The sequence below is a fragment of the Gobius niger genome, assembly GCF_951799975.1.
Source record: "Gobius niger genome assembly, chromosome: 14".
Taxonomy (NCBI): Eukaryota; Metazoa; Chordata; class Actinopteri; order Gobiiformes; family Gobiidae; genus Gobius; species Gobius niger.
Genome location: NC_136865.1, coordinates 24,456,276 through 24,476,217, shown reverse-complemented (window position 1 = coordinate 24,476,217; position 19,942 = coordinate 24,456,276). Strand labels below are relative to the sequence as shown.

General features: G+C 43.3%; 1 protein-coding gene across 1 annotated transcript in view; it reads left to right on the top strand.

The window, feature by feature from the left end:
• Positions 1–210: 210 nt before the first annotated feature.
• Positions 211–19,942, top strand: part of sdc2 (syndecan 2) — a 71,358-nt gene continuing 51,626 nt past the window's right edge. Inside the window, exon 1 of the mRNA XM_079571069.1 lies at positions 211–717. Within this exon, the coding sequence (XP_079427195.1) occupies positions 658–717 (60 nt within the window). The 5' untranslated portion in view covers positions 211–657. The remainder of the gene's footprint in view (positions 718–19,942) is intronic.

Below are 19,942 nucleotides of genomic sequence, written 5' to 3'. Positions count from 1 at the left end.
AGATTTGGGTAAAGCCGACCTGGAGAAAATGCACTTGGTTAAGGCAAGAGGTTAAATCATTTTAAAGTTACTTGTCACTATAGCACAAAACTGACGTTACATTTAAACGTGTCATGAACCTGTTATAACACACTGAGGGGGGGCGTAACCGTGCACCCCTTGAACCAGTGCTCTTTTTGCCCTTTCGTCGCAGGGAGTCTCGTGGCCGCCGGTGACACAGGCGCACACACACCACCACCACCACCACCACCACCACCACCAGCAGCAGCAGCAGCAGCAGCCGAGCGCAGCCTTCCCAGTGCGCGCACTCTCGCGGAGCAGATCGTGCCTCTACTCCGTCCTGCTGCTCATATCCCTCTTGTTCCAGAACCGACGGAGGACGAGACAAGACCGTGCGTCCACATCACACCGGCGGTTTCCCCTGCGCGTTTTGTCCGAAAGTGCAGCCTATACGTGGGGGGGAGGACTATACGCAACACGTATCCGGTGGGACCCCACTCCAGAGAGAGACGAGCGGCAGGAGTTGTTGGAGCGAAGGGCGCAGGAAGGCGAAGAAGGAGCTCACAGATCGGGGGCTTGAAAGAAGAAGACAGAGCTGGACGTATAGAAGAGGCAGACACAGATTTCGCAGCACGTCGCGTTTTGGGCACGGGAATAATGCGGAACGTGTGGATACTTTTGACGCTCGGGCTGGCTGTGTTCCTCTCCGGAGAAAGGGTGAGTTGTTGCAAACTTACAAGGGGCTTTTTTAGCTGTGGGGGGAGAAGTTACTAGTAGTGACCCCTCTGCTGCAGTTTGGCTTCCGTTTTCTTGTAAAGCCATATATTCTGTTAGATCCAGACATTGCGCGTGTGTTTCGGCGCTTTGGCGTGACTGTCATTTGCTGCCGTGGACGATAATGTTGATTTAGCGTGCACGGGGTTGACGCTACTCTGGGGGGGAAACTCGTGTAGCCCCCGCTGGCTGCGTGATCTGAGCGTGACAAGCGGGCGCGAGAGCTACTTTGCACAACACTGCTGGTGGCGTTCAGTGCAACGCGACTCCTTTTTACATTATTACAAGACGCAAGACAGAACAGCCTATGAAGTTTTCACTTTTGATTTTGCATTTAGATTAGATCTCAGCGCCTTTGCCAAGACGGTTGTAAATGTTTAATCATTCTCACATCCATATAAAAAAGGTTGTTGGAGAGGCTACGCTTTTTTTTGTCTGTCCCAAGCCCCTATAAATTCAGATATGGGCTATTGCAGAAGAAAAGGCAGAGGTTTGAACCTGACATCTATGCCATAGTAGCAAACTGAATCATCAAAAGGTTGTCTTCTGGACTGGGTTGTTCAGGGTGGTAGAGCAGTGTTTCTCAATCAGGGGCACGAGTACACCTAGGGGTTTAATGCCATTGGAACATCATTTTGAGAGGAAAAGCTATTTGAATGACATTATGCAGTAAAACAAGTATGAATTTGCGACTAATTTAGCTTCATTTTTTCCACAAACATTGTCTTTTATTAACAAATAACATTTTTGTGGACCATTTTGTGGATCATCATCAACACCCTCGATGTAGGGGGTACACGGAGTACAAAGGAAAGGTGCAAAGACAAACCAGTGTAGAGAGTCTTTCTTTAGCACTGTGGCTCCCCTGGTCTTGCTCTGCACTGGACACGGGCAAAGACCAGACCTTCTCTTTTGCCCACTGGGTTTTTGAGTTTTTCCTGACATTAGTTTGTCTGCATTGCTGTTGATGTCATTTCCGGTTTCCAAGCTGTGCCTGTTTGTAAATCAGCATTCGGGCAGTGTCTAAAATCGCAGATGACCCTGAGTACCTCCTGAAGAAACCCAGGCATCACCAGTTCTGCCAAATATACTGTATTTTTCTCAGGACGCAGGGAAGGCATATGGTGTAAGCCTTCAATTATCCGTAAATCACTTAGCTTAGGACTTAAGACTGCGAGATTCTCGATGCACTTGACTTATTTGACAGGTGCGCTTATGAAAAGCACTCGTCATATTCCCATTTCCCTTCTGAACAGATATGTCTGTAAGTGTAAGTTCTTGGGCTGCGTTCCAAACGTCGGTCTCATCATCATCCAGCTCCTCGCTCTCCTTGTAAACCCTTTTCCTGTCGATGATATATGGGCCCAGCTGCCCGCCTCGCTCCTGTCTGCGCCTCCGGAAAGTGCATCAACCCCAAAATTGGCCCCGGTTTGTTGGACTGACACATTTTGGCACTTCCACGCTGGCTCCCCCGTGATTATAGCGCCCCCCCCTGCCTGTTGTTTCTCTGTGGGCTGTGACTTGTCGCTTGGCGCGCTGCCTCCTCCTCTACAGTCACTTGTCCAATTAGCTGAATCAGACACTGTTGTTTTTAATGAATCACTGTTTTGCACAAGGACACTCTGAGTTTTGGGGGTATTTTTATCTCAAAACAGCACTTTGAATTTGTACAGTAATTAATCTTTATCAGGCCTTGATGAAGGTGAGTGTTTCTGATTGCCTCTGGTGTGGCCCAAGTTCTAGTTTAGTCCCAAATCCCTTCGGTGCTCCAGTTTCCCTGTCAGCCATGCACTAGAGGCTGATCCACCGGCGATAGCTACTCCTGCATGGCCATAGCTCAAGAGCAGACGAAGGTTGCTGTGTTGCTCTGCTCCTGAGGGTGTCCCCAGGGGCACTGAAGGATGGATCAAATGCAGCGTGGACACATTTCCCTGTGGGGTTCACTGTGCAGAAAATGGACGCCATTCTCATGGCAACAAAGACTTCAAAACCAAATAGATATACCGTAGGACTATCTTTTGAATGGCAAAAAGTGCTCAAATTGGCATCCATTAGAGGAAAAAGTCATGTGACTGAACTCTTCATAGATTCAGAGGAAAATAGCCTGTTCCCATATACTGCAAAAAGTAAATAACTAGCTTAGTTTAAATGTCTCAATTTGAGCATAATGATCAAAATTTGAGTTGTTTTGATTGGTTAAGAAGTAGTTGGGCCTTTGACCTAGATTATTTCACTTGTTATGAGATGTGTCTGACTTGTTTCAATACGTTTCATCTTTATTTCAGGTAATTCTCTTTGCCAGTGGGGTTACAAAATCCGTCTTATCCATTGGCAATTTTACTTAGTTCAAGCAAGATTACCTTAGAACTACTGTATTTTACGGACTATAAGGACGTAAGACGCACTAGCCAAAAAATGCCTTATGAAGTATAAAACAAGAGGCTGAATAGGCGTACGGTATGCTAGATTCTACAGTATCCTGCCATGAAGTTTTCGCAATTGTCATGTTTAGGATGGATTGGACTACGAGAAGTTTATGTTTTGCTGTCAGTAATTTTGTATTTTATTTGCCTAAGCCATGTTGTTGCTCGATGCTGGTGATGTTTTTATCCGCACACTGTAAAACCTTTCATCGAAGAATTGTCATCATCATTATTATTATCATTAGCAACCAACAAAAACATACTCCAGTCCAGTCTGATCGATCTCGTCCTGCCTTTTATCTCCCGGCCCTAAAGGTCTCGTTCAGATCGAACACGTGCCATTGATTTCCGGCTGCCGTTGACGAGCAGTGAATCAGTGGCTTCGGGCAAACCTGTCGGCTTTTAATTATCCATGACACATCCCATAGATAATGCAACACCCGAGTCGTGCCACAGAGGTGTGCGCTGCCGGAGCAGAGGAGCCCATTCACTTTAGGGGAAACACTGTTTCACTGGAGACTTCTTTATATCATGTGAAGCCTGTTTAGAAACATCATCTATACTCCTTCTCGTGGCACTAGCCCTGCTGTAAACACTTTCCCAGAAACGTTGCCCTCCCTTAAACCTTATCCGATGCCCTGAGTGGAAGCGTTAGATTGGTTGCTTTGGCCTTTCTCCCTCTGTAATAATATAAGGGATTTTCTCGAGCCTGGAGGGTGCGTCTCTTTGAGTATTTGTGGGCGATTTATGATGGTTGTCTAACCTCAGCTGCCCTCTTAAGAAACGGCCGACAATCGAGATCTCCTCTTCAGTCATCCTCTGGAAAACGAAACCAAACAATAGCAGGTGGAGAGAGGGTGCAGCATATACTACACTCAAGCACTTTCAAATGATTTCATCTGGTGGCAAATAAAGGTAGCACAAATTTCGAGGAACAGCTTGAGAGAGTGGAGTGTCCGCAGAGCGAGCCCTGAGAGGACCTCCGCTGAATAACAGTGTGCGGAGGAGGTGAACTACACTTCTGTTTCCCACTGAAACACGGCCCAAATTACAGACCGCAGCATCCGACAAACAGGACAAAACACAGTGGTCAGAGCAACAGACATTTTTCAAGTTTTTCCAACGACGGTTTCGGAAAATGGAGGAGTGCAGCTGGTGGCAATCGGAGCTCTTTGTAAGTTTGATGCAAATATTTACTGGAAGATCTGCGCTACTGCAATCAATAGGGCTGCACGATGTCCTACAAAGTGATCGCGTGTCGGCGCAAAATCATTACCGCAAGTGGCCACGACATATTGTAAAATCTCTCAGGTGTTCCATGTGACTGAGATATACACATTTTTAGCAAACACAGCCAAAAGAAAAGCACACATGACAACTTCAAAAGCCCAGACATTTTCAGTCATAATTTTCCTCTTTTTATTTCAATATAACCATGTCTTGGTCATGATCTATGATAAATCTGAATTGCCTTTTGTAAAGGAGCAGTGGTTTTCAACTGGTACGGTGTCATGACCGACCCACAATAACCCTCGGATGACAAGAAATACAACTTAAAATATTGTGTTTTCCTCAAAAATGGTTGCTGGATAAGCATTAAAGGGGCTATACAGAGTTTAGTTAATTTCAAAATTTCCAAAACAAGCTTTTTCATCCCCCTACATCAGGGGTGTCCAAAGTGCGGCCCGCGGGCCAAATGTGGCCCTCAGACCAATTTTTGGTGGCCCTCGGGCTGCTTGCTGAATCGGTTCACATCATCAGAGATGGTCCTTTTTATTTAATATGTAATAATTCTACACAATTCTAACCTAACAACTAGCATTTTATTGTGAGACAGAGCTGGCATTAAGGTTTTAAGCATAAATAAAGGCATGAGGCAAAATTGAAAGCTCTGCTACTCGAAGGTTTCGTGGAACTAACCACCGATCCATGGCCCTTTACCCCGTGTACGCTCCAATATGTGGCCCCCCATGAAAAAAGTTTGGACACCCCTGCCCTACATGTTCCAGCCATGTCCTAATGTGCAAAATGAGCTCAGACCTGTTCACCACAACTGCCTCTAAAATCCTGCACTGTCACTCAAAAAGGTGTTAATTCGGGTCCGAAGTGCCGTCATACATGAGCTTAATATAGAAGCTGCAGTTACGCATAAGACCTGAAGTGGCAGTAGTTAGCATAAAATGACTAACTTGCATCTAGCCCCTTTAAAGGAATAGGCCATTGTTTTTACATACCGAGATATGTTCTTACCTTAGCTTAGACGCCATATATTGTAAGGCGTAATAATATCTTTGACTTTACTGTGCGGGCGTTGAAGTGCTCCAAAGTTATTATTATTACACCTCACAATATAGTTCCCCTTTTTGTGCGCTTGGAAAATCGACATGTTTAATTTTGTGTAACAAGACTTGGATCGTGTAACTTTTTACGTAAGTGTGTTTAAGTAGGGAAAACGTGGAGGAGCTTGGTCGCTTCTAACTTCACCCCAGTTTGGAGCTATATTATGAATATGCTGGCAGAGGCTGAATGCTAACAACGTCTTTGGTTTATTTGTGTAACTGAGCGCACGCACAAAGAGCAGACAGTTACACATCAGCTCGTCTAAGCTCAGGCAAGAACATATCTCAGTATGTAAAAACGATTGCCCGTTCCTGTAAATAAGCCAAGGAGCATTTGAACAGACTCAAGTAGTAATTGCATACTTTTTCTGTACATATACTGTATATTGCAATATTGATTCCTAGGAAAGGCTTGCGATCCACTTTTTGGTCTTGCTCCACCAGTTGAGAACCACTGCTTTCAAGGTTTATACAGATGATGTCCCACCATGTCGACAGAAACCAATCAAGTGACTATCAAACATGGGTTTAAATGACTTTGATTGAGTAGTTTTCATTAATTTAAACTTTTTTCCTGATCTGACCGAGAATCACTGACTTGTTTGACATTGTGATGACATTCCAGACTGTTCTAAGGTGATCGTGCTTGAAGTAGAGCAAGAAAAAAGAGCAATTGTCTCACCCCATTGGCAAAGAAATGGATCTGAAATAAAGACAAAATGTATTGAAACGTGTCAGAAACATCTCACAAGTGGAATACTCTAGTTAATACTCTTTTAACTAGTCAAAACAACTCCAATTTAAATGATTTTGCTCAAATTGAGACATTTATCCTAATCTATTTTTTTCCCAGTGCAGTGACACATTATAAAACTTCATTTGATTTGGCGCACGGTCCAGGAAATTGATGGAAGAATGAAAAAGATGTAAGCGTATAAACAAATGAATCCTTTATCAGTTTGATTGGTTTCATTTGGAGGCACCTGCTAATATAATCTAGTCTTATTCGATAGTGAAAGGCTTCACCTGCTGCAAAACGGTGACACATTCGGTTTGGTCCATAATTAGCACACTCTAAAAGCCTCTCATCAAAATGCTTCTTCAAAACCATCAGCTTTTCAGAAATATCGGCGCATAAAAGCTTTGGTGTTGCTCCTCCTTTCATGAATGACACACAGCGGATGCGCCGGCGAGTTTTGATGTTTAAATAACACATTTTGAAAGATTGTTTTGTATGGTTTTTATAAAAGCAGTGATCGTCATTAGAAGCTACTCCTACGGTTTGCACCAGAAACGTCCTTATTTGTCGCACATAAAGGCTTTATTCTTTATCTTTCCATCGGTCCAGTGCTTTTTCGATTCCCTCCACACTCTCTCCAAGGCTGTACTACACTCTGGATGTGAGAAGTGTCTGTTTCGTCTTGTCTGGCACAAACTTTTGAGAGGTTTGCAAACTTTTTTTTTCTGAACTCTCGCAAAAAAAACGTGTTGGAAAGTTTGGATGTTCTGAAAGAGGACCTGAAGCTAGTCGGTGTGAGAAAACAGGATGTAGGTAGTGGTAGTCTGAATACTGAATGAACCACTACCTTTACTTTGAAAATACTTATCATGTTACTTGCCATGATCAAATGTAATTGTGTCTAACTCGATAACTCTGAAGTCTAAACTAATCATAACGGATAAGAGTGCTGCATATCTGTTTCATGTATTACCACGGCTTATGTCTGACTGAAAATGCTCGAATGCAGGTTGAAGTTGAAGTATTTTATATTTTATGCAACTGTAAAGCAACTGCCTTGTGTAGGAATTGTGCTCTACAAATACATTTGCCTTACTACAACTACCACCACTTCGATCTATTCATTAGCCTACTTTTAGCATCCTAGATTAAAGCATTCCAGTGGAAAAAAACGAAAAAAACAGGAGTAGCAAATAGGGCTTCAACTTTTAATTAAAGGGGTATTTCAGAATATTTGACATCGGACCTCATTTCCTAGTTATCCAGAGTGAAGTTGATTTCTGGAGAAATATGTATTTTTTTAATTCATGCAGTCCTTATATTTGAAGAGTTTAGTGGTGCTAGGCTAGTGCTAGGCTAGTGCTAGGCTAGTGCTAGGCTAGTGCTAGGCTAGTGCATGTCTATGGTAACTAGTAGCCTGCATTAAAAACAGTCTGACCCAAGCGCAGTGCACCTGAGGTAAATAACACGCAACTACCGATATACATGTCTGTGTTGACTGAATATTTTTTTTTAAACATAACCATTTTGCTTTTAAAATAACTTATATTTTAGCAGCATCAGCTTCCTGGTTGTAAGCTACGCAGCGGCGGAGTGATCTGCTAGGTTACCGGATCTACAGTAGTTTGTTTACCTGCGGCCGACTTTACTACATGTGGAATTCACAAAGGAGCTTTCTACAAATCAGATATGGCAACTTTTGTTGGACTACACAATGATGTTGAAGAGGTTTTTGCTTGAGTGCTAGGTTAGTGGTGCTAGCCCTAGCCTAGCACCACTAAACTCTTCAGATATAAAGACCGCATGAAAAAACTCTACAGATTGTATTTTTTCAAACATTTTACCACATACAGCTAGATTGACGCCGCTTGAGGACCTGTTGATGGACTAAACCTAAAGTGAATGTTTGTAGGAGGCTTTTAGTGCTAATGCTGCTTTCTGATTGGATGAAACACAGACACATATCTTTAGAAAAACAATGTACAAAACACTACATACCTTAACTTTAAAAGATAGTTGTCAACTATTTCAATAAACGTTGAGTTGTTTCAGCCCTACTGGCAAACATCCGCCTCACCTGAACCTACAGACCGCCAAGAAGGAGGGGAGTGACCTGACTGAGGAGCACTGACCGGTCACTGCATGTTAAATTGGCCTCTTCTCTTCAAAACAAACACTCTACAGTATCTCCTCTAATGATCCAATCTCTCGTCATATTCAGTCCTCACTTTCTTATTCAGAGAGGAATGACCACAGTGGGAGAACCATATCTTGGTCACTGACACGCTCGGGGCAACTGTGCAATACAACATTATTGACCTCCATCTAAGACGGGATACAATAGTGAAGCGATGTCAGCTCAAGTGCCCACAGAGAAAGCATGTGTTTTGTGTCTGCCCATAGCTTCCTCGTGCATGGACACTGATGGATTATGGGTAAAAAAAAGGAGAGAGAGAGTCTTTTCAGGAGCCTTCTGCGAACTCCATTAGTGATTGCGTAACGCTTGGCCGGCCGGATTGCGCTCAAATGCTCCTTCTAAGCTAACGCGCCACCAGCGACGGGACGGGACTGTCTCTGTCTCCCCCCATGTGCGCAAGGTCAACAGAAGAGTAAAAAAAAAAAGTACATAGAGGGAATGTTTTGAGTCCCCGGCAGCTGCATGCAGGGGAGCAGGTTGCTGCGAATTCTGGGTTAATGCAAAATAAAAGAGCAGCATTAAAAATACAGGAGCAGGCTGCGGTGGCGGAGGAGCATCTGGCACTAAATCATCCTGACCTCCATCACTGCACTCACATAGGCTTATTATTACGCCGTAGTGAGCCCACGCTTCTGCAACATCTTCAAACTTGTGCTGCTTTAGACGTGCATTTGATGGTTCTACATGCAAAGGTGACGTTTTTGACTACGTTGTGTGCAGCTGTTTCTGGAAAATAGCTGGAAATAAAGAAATACTCCAAACCAAGTATAAAAGAGACACATTTTTTTTTTTTTGGTCTGTTTTTGACCCATTTGACACAGATGCAACTGAACATATGCTAGAAAACAACAGAGTCAGAGCAAATTTATTTTTTATTTTTGCAATAACATTACTTGGCAAAGAGGACAATGCCTTTTTTCCTTAATTGTAGCCCAAAGTTTCATTTATATGACACAAATTCTAAGGGACAAAATCCATCCCCGCTGTAAACATTCTAATAAAAAGGTGCCTCTCAGCAAATGAGGTCTGAGATCATTTGTGTTTTCTCGCTGCATTCAAAACATTTGTGTACATGTCTTTTGAACGGCCCTTTGAAATGAATGGATCCTCAAGAGTTGAGTCGATTTAAAGGGACTATACAGAGTTTAAAAATGTTAAAACTAAGTATTTTCATCCCCCTACATGTCCTAATGTGTAGAATGACCCCAGACCTGTTCACCACAAATCCTGCACTGTCACTCAAAAAGTTGTTAATTCGGGTCAGAAGTGCCGTCATACACAAGCTTAATATAGAAGCTGCAGTTACACGTATGACCTGAGGTGGCAGTAGTGAGCATAAAATGACCAACTTGCATCTAGTCACTTTAAAGATCCATGAATCGAATAGTTATTGTTTTGTTGTGAGCTTAACACTACAGCAATCACCACTAACACCTCCTAGATGAGAGTATCCCAGTCAGGGCTGGCCCGGGACAATTTGGGGCCCAAGGCAAGATTGAACTTTTGCAGCACAGTCTAGTTTCCAACACAAAAGCCCACAAGTCTCTATCACTTCCTGTTCCAAAGTTGTGTCCGAAAATTGCAGATGTTGTAGATGGAGGGAGCATGAACCTCATGGGGTTCAAAAATGAAAGCGCAATTCAGTGCCTCCTCTAGCAGATCATGCCCTAGGCGGCCGCCTGGGTCGCCCATGCCCTGGGCCCTGATCCCATTGAGTAAAAAGCCTCTGTTGTTTTCCAGAGAATCCCGCTGGCTTACCTGTGTTAGATGGTGAACACACGGTGCCTTAGCCCAAAGAAATGAGTACATGCTTTGGAGCTTCTAGTACAAAACAACAAGACTGTACTATAAATACAATATCTAATTGATAAATTCAAAATGACAGTGAATTGTTAACCATTAACACACATTTTTCCCACAACAGTTCTAATTTTGCTCACTTCACTCACCAGCCCACAGAGACTCTTAAGCCACAAAGGAAATCATTACCATTATTTATATCGTCAATAAACTGCATTTTCTAGGGAGGCTTGGTCATTACTAGTCTTTTGGGTTTTGGGTGTTAAATTCCCACTCACACATCTGCTTGGGCTAAATGAGGAGAATGCATTTTTCCCTCCTACGTTTTTTTCTTTTCTTTTCAGCAAACATCTGTGGGACGCATGTTTTGGATCTGGCTTTATATTCTCCCTCTCTCTCTCTCTTTGTTGACCATTTAGACATGTGCACACTAGTAAATCCTCCCAAATAGTCACAATGTTGCTTTTCCAAACCTCCCTTGAGTAGGTGTGTGGGCATGTTTAAAATACATTACAATGGCATTCGCTCGCCTTGAGGAAAACGCGTTATGGGAAACCATGCGTCGGAGGCTCTGGCTTTTGTTGGGCAGGGGCCATCTTGACTCGCTGACTAAAAAAGCAAGAGGACACCGAGAAATGTGCTCGAAAATATTTAGCCACATTAAATCAGGCACTTTTCTTTCATCCAAGCTTCCCGCATTTCTTTCACGCTTTAGTTCTTTCTTGTATTTAATCAGCTTTTTGCAAATGGAAATTCTCCTGGCAGCACATGGGGCGGAGGGGTCTGTGGTGATGGCGATGAAAAAAGTGGAAAAAATTCTGCTTTAACTGGTCTTTTAAGTTTCCGATTTGGGTAGGTAGTCATTCAGCGCAGCTCTATGTAAACAGTGAGACATGAATAATTGTCTCGCCTTGATGCCTAGACTGGTCTTAAATGAAATTCAGCATGTCCTCACGGTGAGTTCTTTCCTCCTCCGCCCACTGTGATGTGTGCTGGGTGAACTGGGGACTCTATACTTCGCCCCGAACCACTTTTAAGCAATCATTCAATTGTAAGTAGGCTATATAAGGTAACAAATACCCAGTTAGGTGTGATATTGCCAATTTTGCTTGGAGAAAGTTAGATAGATACTGACAAAGCCAATGGAATAAGTTAAGTTCAGGGTGAGTGGAAAACACCTTGCCCTGGAGCCGAGGTATTGCCATGATGGCGTTGAAGAAGAATAGGGTTGCTAAGGTTGAGTTAGCTGATACTGTAGTCTTGCTGGGGTGGCTAAAAGTAGGATTGTGGCTGAATTGCTGAAATGGAGAGTGCATTTATATGAATTTATATGAGAGAACAGAGAGTGCATCTTTATCAATGACTTGATTAGTTCAAATGCGCAAATATGGCAACTGGCTGAGTTCTTATTAAAATGCTGATATCTGCTCATGTTTAAATTATACCTGTCAAGCTTTGGATTGGAAAATACAGGAAATTTTCATGCACCCGCTGCGAGCCGTCCCACCAGCCCAACCAAGCTCCAAGACAGGTCTCAATACGCGGTTGTGCCCCGGCCAAAACAGGAGACTTGACAGCTACGTCAACGTTGCGACAACTGTCACTCAGGCTTGTGTAGGTGGCAGTTTTCGCCAGGCGAGTGATAGAGTTCAGTTTGGAGTTTTTTTTATACCAATCACAGAACGGGGAGGGACGCCAAGACGATGACGCACGAATCAACAGACGGAAGCTTGTAGTTTGTTTACGGATCCAACCTGACAGCAGCAGATGGGAAGCCATCTTTCAATCAAGCTTTAGATCTATATAGTTTAGCTCGAAAGTTTGTTTTAAAATAAGAACAGCGGCTACGTCATCGGATACAATTGACACGATTGGCTATGGGCTACGTGCAGACACATATGATAGACATTTCAAGCGCCCAATAAACAGCTTTGGATGATCGTAAAACACACCTCTCCGTAAACCACACCTCTCTTACGAGAAAATGAATGGGTGGTCCTCAGACTAAACATCACTTGACAGCTATGGTTTAAATTTTCTTCAGGATTACTGCATCTGCTACTAATACCACCACCACCACCACCACCACCACTACTACTACTACTACTACTACTACTACTACTACTACTACTACTACTACTACTACTGCTGCTACTACTACTACTACTACTACTACTACTACTACTACTACTACTACTGGGGCTGAAAGATATATCGTTATTATATCAATATCGGGATATGAACATTCAAGATATCAATTTTGCGAAAGAAAAATATATCGTTATCGTATTTATATCGAGATATGAACATTGAAAATATTCAAATCGAGCACGATACAAACGATATAGATTTTCATCAATAAAACTGAAATCTTTTGTATTATGATTTTACTTTTCTGAAAAATGCTTAGTTTTCACCTAACCCATAGTTATATCGTATCGACATCGAGATATCTGGCCCGAATATTGAGATATCGATAAATTTTGTCCATATCGTTCAGCCCTAACTACTACTACTACTACTACTACTACTACTACTACTACTACTACTATAACTGCTACTACTGCTACTGCATTTTCAGGCTCGTGTACTGCAATCAATAACTTACTCAATCAATCAAAAAACAACAACAAACGAACAAACTTTATTTATAAGTTTCCCCTACCACTAAAAACATGTACAATAGGGCCGGGTCTCCACTGCAAAAAGGATTCTTAATCTCTGTGGGACTTCCCTTCAATAAAGATCAAATAAAACTCTTCAACGTGGTCAACACAGCCCCCACACACTCAGACACACAGAATAAAGAGAATAAAGAGGAAGAAAGTACACAAGGCTGAGAACAGACGAACAAGTTGGACTTTTCACGACAGCAATTTCTACTGCTATACTTGCTGCTTCTACTACTACTACTACTGCAGGCTGCGTCAGTTTGTCCGTTCGTTCGTCAGTGGCTAAATGTGTCGTGGACGAGGTGCGAGGAGGGTGTGAGCCGGAAGGAGGTCAGAGGTCACTGGAGTCGCACACGGCCCGACGGTAAACACTGGTGTTTGGTGAGCGCTGCCTCTGCTGCTGTAACTACAGTGAAGCAGGCCCCAGGAATGCGCCCACCCCGGGCCCGCGCTGTGTGTTTTAACTTTGCATAATGAGCGTGGAATCGATTTGACGGGGAGCGCAGTGTTTTTGTTTGCTCTGGGGTTAGATTTCGCCCCAAAAAATCTGAACTATGTGGTGTCCATGTTGGTTGACACAAGTTTCGTATTGTAGCCTGTGTTTTCTTACGGCAGCGTCGGTGTGCGAAACCTTCTAGGGGTTTCATGATAGTCTCGATTTGCCAGTAACGCTTCCTGCATTTGTCTGAGAGAAACCAATGACATTGTTTTTTCCTGACTATTTCTTATAAAACAGCAGGGACCTGACTAAAGGAGCACTCGTCGAGGGGCAGCAAAATCTTCTTAAAGGAACAGGCCACTGTTTTCTGAGCTTAGACGAGTTGATGCGTACCTGTCTGGTCTTTGTGCGTGCCCGTGGAAGAGCGGGGTAGCTTCTAACTTCATCCCTTTTGGAGCCATAGGAATACATTGGGAGAGGCCAAATGCTAACAACATCTTTGGTCCTTTTGCGTGACTGTGGGCACACCGATTTTCCAAACTGTGATATGTTCTTACCTGAGTTTAGATGAGTTGATGCGTACCTGTCTGGTCTTTGTGTGTGCCCGTGGAAGAGCGTGGTGGCATCCAACTTCACCCCCCGTTTGGATCTATAGGAATACATTGGGAGAGGCTAAACACTAGCAACATCTTTGATTGTTTTGCATGATTGAGCACACGGACAGACAAGTACGTTTCAACTCGTCTAAGCTCAGGCAAGATAAAAATGGTGGCCTGTTCCTTTAAGTCTTCTCTTTGCGTGGCTTTTTGGCAATTAAAAAAGAAAAGGTGTATTTAGTCATATTCATAAAGTATTAAAAGAACGCACCCTATCTTTTTATTGCTTGTTATGGATCATGAATCACTCGAGACAGAAACCATTGGTCTAGGATTGCCATAATATCGCCAGAAATCCCACTAAACCCGAGAACCTTTAAAGCCACCAATGTAAGCGTGTCTCTGGGCGGTTTGAGGAAGACCGTGTACCTAGAAAGAACACATAGGCATATTCATGACTCCTCAGCGGGCGTCTTCAGATCCAGTTTGACTTAATGCAGCTCCATTTACGCATGCGTTTGCCGTGCAGACTGCTCGCGCTACGGGCAACGGCGCTAATGACTGCTGTGTGCATTGGCGTCCTGGGAAATGTGTGCGTTTTCTCATAACAAAGCAGCTCGAATTAAGAGACCGTGGACTATAATTTGCGGTCGGTGATACGCCCTGCAAAACACTGCAAGCCTGATTTACACACGGCTCCAGTCTTTAAGCTCTAAGTTATTTTGATTTGAGATAGCGGAGGAATAATAACGACAACTGCAGACTTTAGGGAGTACATTTTGGGATTTTTTGGGGGAGGAAAGCCACTGCAGATATCAATTGGCGCCTTTTGGAAACGATAAAATGGGCTCATAAATATGAGTGAGCGCAGATGTGTTAAATGTGCCGTGCCTTTTTTTTCTTTCCACCATAATCTATGGAAGGAGTTAGGGAAAAAAACGGAGGTTACGTCATGCGTTGAGATAGCCACAAGTGTCGGAGACTCGGAATAGCTAACAGATGCGGATCATTTTGAGCGACTTGCACAGAGAAACATTGTCAAACAGGACGGATTTACAAGAAGCGTTTTGTTTCGCTTTGCCGGTTAACTGTGATTTGATATATGTACATGCGACCACAATAGAAAGCTCAACGACATCTAATACAGCTTGATAAAAAATTTGAATGTTTTATTGCGGAGTTTTAGTGCAACATTAAACTCTAGCACACAAAAAAGAACAAAGTATAGAGAACGTCAACATGTCTGTGATGGTTTCGCCAGTAGCCATGTGTCGGCAAATGCCAGATGAACGCTATGGCAGACCTAGAGGGACACGTACAGATTGTGAGTTTGCCAAGTTTCCCGGCGACAGAGTATGTCCCAGCATAATCTATTAAATCTATGGGCCCGATCTTGCATTTCTATAAATGCAGATGGTAGACTAGACAGGAGGCGCTCTGGGAAATCTTCAGCTTCATACCTGGTGCAGTAAAGCCGTCGTTCCACATAGAGCGGCCTGACCGCACACGCCACGATCTACCACACACACACCCATATTTGTTGTGGGCAGCACCCCCCCCTGGAGGAGCACGCTGTATAGACTGTCATTAAAAGTTTTGTAAGCCGCGATGAGAACAAATGTGAGGTGCCAAGCTCTATTAAAACAGAAAAGAAACCGCTGAATACAACTATGAAGGTAGGCTACCAGCAAATGTTATGCTAACACCAGCTGAAGCTACGCTAACAGCAGCTAGCACAGCGGCATGAAATATTTAATCCGTATGACCTGCGTGTCAATAGTGAGGCCATCAGAGGCCAGCAGTCTGTTCACGTCACATCAGACCTGGACTAGCGCGCTTTGGCCACAGCCAGAGGTCGGTCCCAAAACCTATACCTGGTCAGACCGGTTGGCACTGGCCTTCTGAGGTGTGGAGTTTTCCCCACGCTCTTTAATTCTGGCGCAAGAGTGGACCGTCGATTCGGGAGTTGGACAGTGTTTAACTCACAGTGGGAGAGATAGTTTGTAGTTTGTCCTGTGACCTCTTTATAAGATGCACAAGGCTGATGTTAATGTAAAGAAGAGGAGAGCAAAGAGGAAGCAGCAAGCGCTTGCTGTAGTTAGCACTGTTGGTAGCACACCACGCCTCAGCCGACCCCTTTTTCTCTAAACGATGCCCTCAGGCGACCGCCGAAGCATTGTTTTTGTGCCAGGTGGAAGATTGGGTCCTATGTCGCTTTGAGGATAAAAGATTAATAGCTGGATAAATTATGTACATACCACACCTGCTCCACAAAAGCAACATTTTAATATTGAATACCCTAAACCTTACTTCCAGTGACCACCTTTTGAGTCCTGGCCACCAGTTTAGGAGAAGGGCAGGGGTAACATAGGCCATCCCAGGAAGTGTCTGTACCAAGTTTTATTTCCATTTTGCTTACAATATGTCACCAAGCCAGAACTCATGTGGGAAAATTGATATAAATGAGCTCGGGTTAACTTGATTTGACAGAATGATCGAACTGGAGTCACTTTTTCACCAGTCCCTAAAGACAAAGTCGCAACACAATTTGACATTGCTATGCTACAGCTCCATCAAAAACAAAACAACAAATACGTCTCTTTTTACCCCTTCCTTCAGTCCTGATTCAATTCCATTCACAAACTCCGTTGCCCTGAAGCTGCCGAACAGTGACGTCCCTCGTGGGTCCAGATGTTTGAGAGTGACCACATCGTCAGAGGCTCCAGACACTGACTCAGAGCGGAGCTGAGCTAATGGGAAAACACAAGAGGAAATGCTCGGCTCGGCGTTTTTAAAGGGGGATTTATCTGCTACTGTCCGAGTGTTTTTGGAGCGTAATGTGGCGCATGGACCAGGTGTGACCCTTACGCTCAGACAGCTGCGGGAAGCACAACAATGATCAGGATTTGTGTATGGGACGTAATCAGGACAAGTCTTTCTCATTACGTCATTCTTGTCGGTGTTGGACGGAAACAGTGCTGACAGTTTAACTAAATGGTTATGGATGCTTTGTTTTTGAGGGCCAGCTGTTTCAAATATAAAGTGAGTTGATAGAATGAGTAACTTGTAGATTATAGGATGTGAGTAAAATAACCAGTCCCCTGTGAGTCCCCTGCACTTTACAAATGTGAAATGCATGTGAAACAGTTATAATTCAGCCTTTGGTCACAACCCTCTGTCGTGTCTGCAGACCCTGATTTCAAATATAGCGGCTTAGGTTGTTGAGCAGGAAATGTCTTTTAACAGGAAGGTTGAAAGTTTAATTCCAGGTTTCACTAGTTTGTTCTATTATCCTGAGAAAAAAAAAAACACAGTGAATTTATTGTGAGAATGATTGATGCAGTTGGAGAGGCTGCTGGGCTATTTGCCAGGCATGGTTCCATCAGTCAGCCCTGGGGCAGCTGTGGCTACAGTAGCAGTTTACCACCTCATATAGGAAGTGAATAATGGCTTTATACAGTACCAGATAAGACTACAAAAAAGACACATTCACAATAGCATTTAAGATTGTTGTCATGCCCCACCTGGAACCACCACCTTAATGTGGTGGAGGGGTTTGAGCACCCAAATGACCCTGGGAGCTCTGTTGTCGGGGGCTTCGTGCCCCTGTTAGGATCTGCTATGGCAAACAGGTCGTAGGTGACAGTTCAGACAAAGACCTACAGGCCATGTCCTTCTGTGGACCCATCAGCTGCAAAAGGAATGGAAGGAGTGGAAGAAAATAAATGGATGGATGGATGGATGGATGGATGGATGGATGGATGGATTATTGTCATGCATAACAGCACAATATATAATCATCATCATCATCATCATCATCATCATCATCATCATCATCATCAAAACTTTATTACAGACACATGGTCCAATTTAAAAAGACAAACACACAAATAAAAGTTTAAAGCAGACAACTGTACCATTGACGCCACAGTTCAGACAGACACTGAATGTGCTAAATCTGTTCTGAAGACGGCATGAAATGTTTTGATCCCAGCTATCCCAGATATACACCGCCTGACCTAAAAAAAAAAGTTGCAGCAAAAAAATCGACGATCACATGCTCTAATATGTTGTTGGCCCTTAGCTTCGATTACAGCATATTCACTGTGGTGTTGTTTGAATAATCTTCTGCAATGTCCAAACAACCAGTGAGCTTGTGTTGATGATGGGAGAGTGTGACTGCTGTGCAAAGCCTTCTCCAGCACATCTCAAAGATTCTCCGTGGGGTTCGGATCTGGAGTCTGATGTCTCATTTCTTTCACAACGTGAGCCCGATGAGCATTGTCATCTGGCAGTTTAAATCTATGCCATTATTATAGGGTACTTCAGAAACGGCATTGGAATAAAAACTATCATTGCAGCTCGGATACTGATTAATGGAAGTGGCAATCTCCAAAAGGGCAAATGAACAAAGCATTTCAGCTAAAACATATTTTCTGTTTTGTCTCTGAGTCAGACTTTGCACACAGTCTAATATAAACACTAGCATTCTGTGAAATAATGTACAATCACCTTGTTCTGCCAAAGAGCATAATCAGATGACGGCATTATTAGCGAATAAACACAGTCGGAGCATGCTGTGAGCCGTGGGAGCCCGGTTTAGCCTTTTCACGGGCTGCTCAGTGGAGGTGCAGTGGAGGTAAACATGATCACAGCCTCTAATGTGCGGAGTTAATCTTTACTAATGCAGTCTGCAACAGCTGTGAGCGCTCCCACATGACCACAGCCAATTCAGATCAGCCCACAGCGTCAGGCCGGGGCACCAGACAACACCGAGGCTATACCCGCTACCCAGTGATACACAAGGGGGCACGGGGGTTGTTTTTCTGGCTCCGAGAGCGGAGTCACGGGGGAAAAGGCCTGTTGATGTCGATTCTATCTGCGGCAAATGATGCTTTCGGGCTCGGTGGCTCGTTTCAGTTGTTGAGTGGGAAGCGTGACTTTTGAAGGATAAGGCTCGGTCAATGCATTAAAAGAAGAATAAGTAATTGAAGGCAGTGCGAGAGAGGTAGGGCAAGAGAGTACACGAAACCATGGGCTTTATAGTGCGCAGCATTTGCATTCGGATTTGCCTTCGTTTTTCATGGCTGACACTCCACAAACACACACGCACGCACATCGGCTCATGACCCATTGTTGTTTTCTTGTGCCAAAAAAAAGCTTCGCGTTTAGCTCGCTTTTTGATCATTACTCCTCCTGTCTTTGTTTAAATTCGTTAAAGGCACGCAAGATTTTAGAAACATGGCCAGAATCTGAGGTAAACTTTAGAGAAACAATTTGCGCGATACTGAAGCTGTTTATTCCAATTAGAAAGAGGAAAAGGTTCACTACAGACTTTAAATACAATCTGTTGACCATTATTATTAATTTTGCAACACACAAAAGTAGTGCATGATTTTTGGAGTATGATATCCGAATAGAGTTGTGTTTTGGAAGAGGACTCGATAAATTTAAACCCTATGTTCGGCTGCCTATGAACAAGGGATGCACATTCTGCTCTATTTAAGTAATTGATTAACTGGTTACTTTATCAAACGATCATTGATTAACTGTTCACCACCAGCTTAGTATCATTGTACAGGACATTTTATATCAACAAGATTGTAAACCCCAGTAGTAATCATGAAACAACGTTAAAAAGTTGAATTATTAACCAAAATCCAAATAATAGGTTTGTAAACTTCCACAGATGCCACATTTTATGCTTACTTGTTCTGCGATTACACTGTATGTTCCCCTAACATGCAGCATAACAATTAATTGTTAACCTAATGATTAGGGATGCACCGATCCAACACTGGTATCGGATTTCAGAGCCGATATTGAAAAAAATATGATATGATCTCATCACTTTAAAAACACAACTTTCACTGAGTAAATGTAAGTAAATATGGACATGCTATATGTCATTTTGAAGCTACGGATCACTGAGTTAGTTTTTACCTCTATACATGTATTTTGTC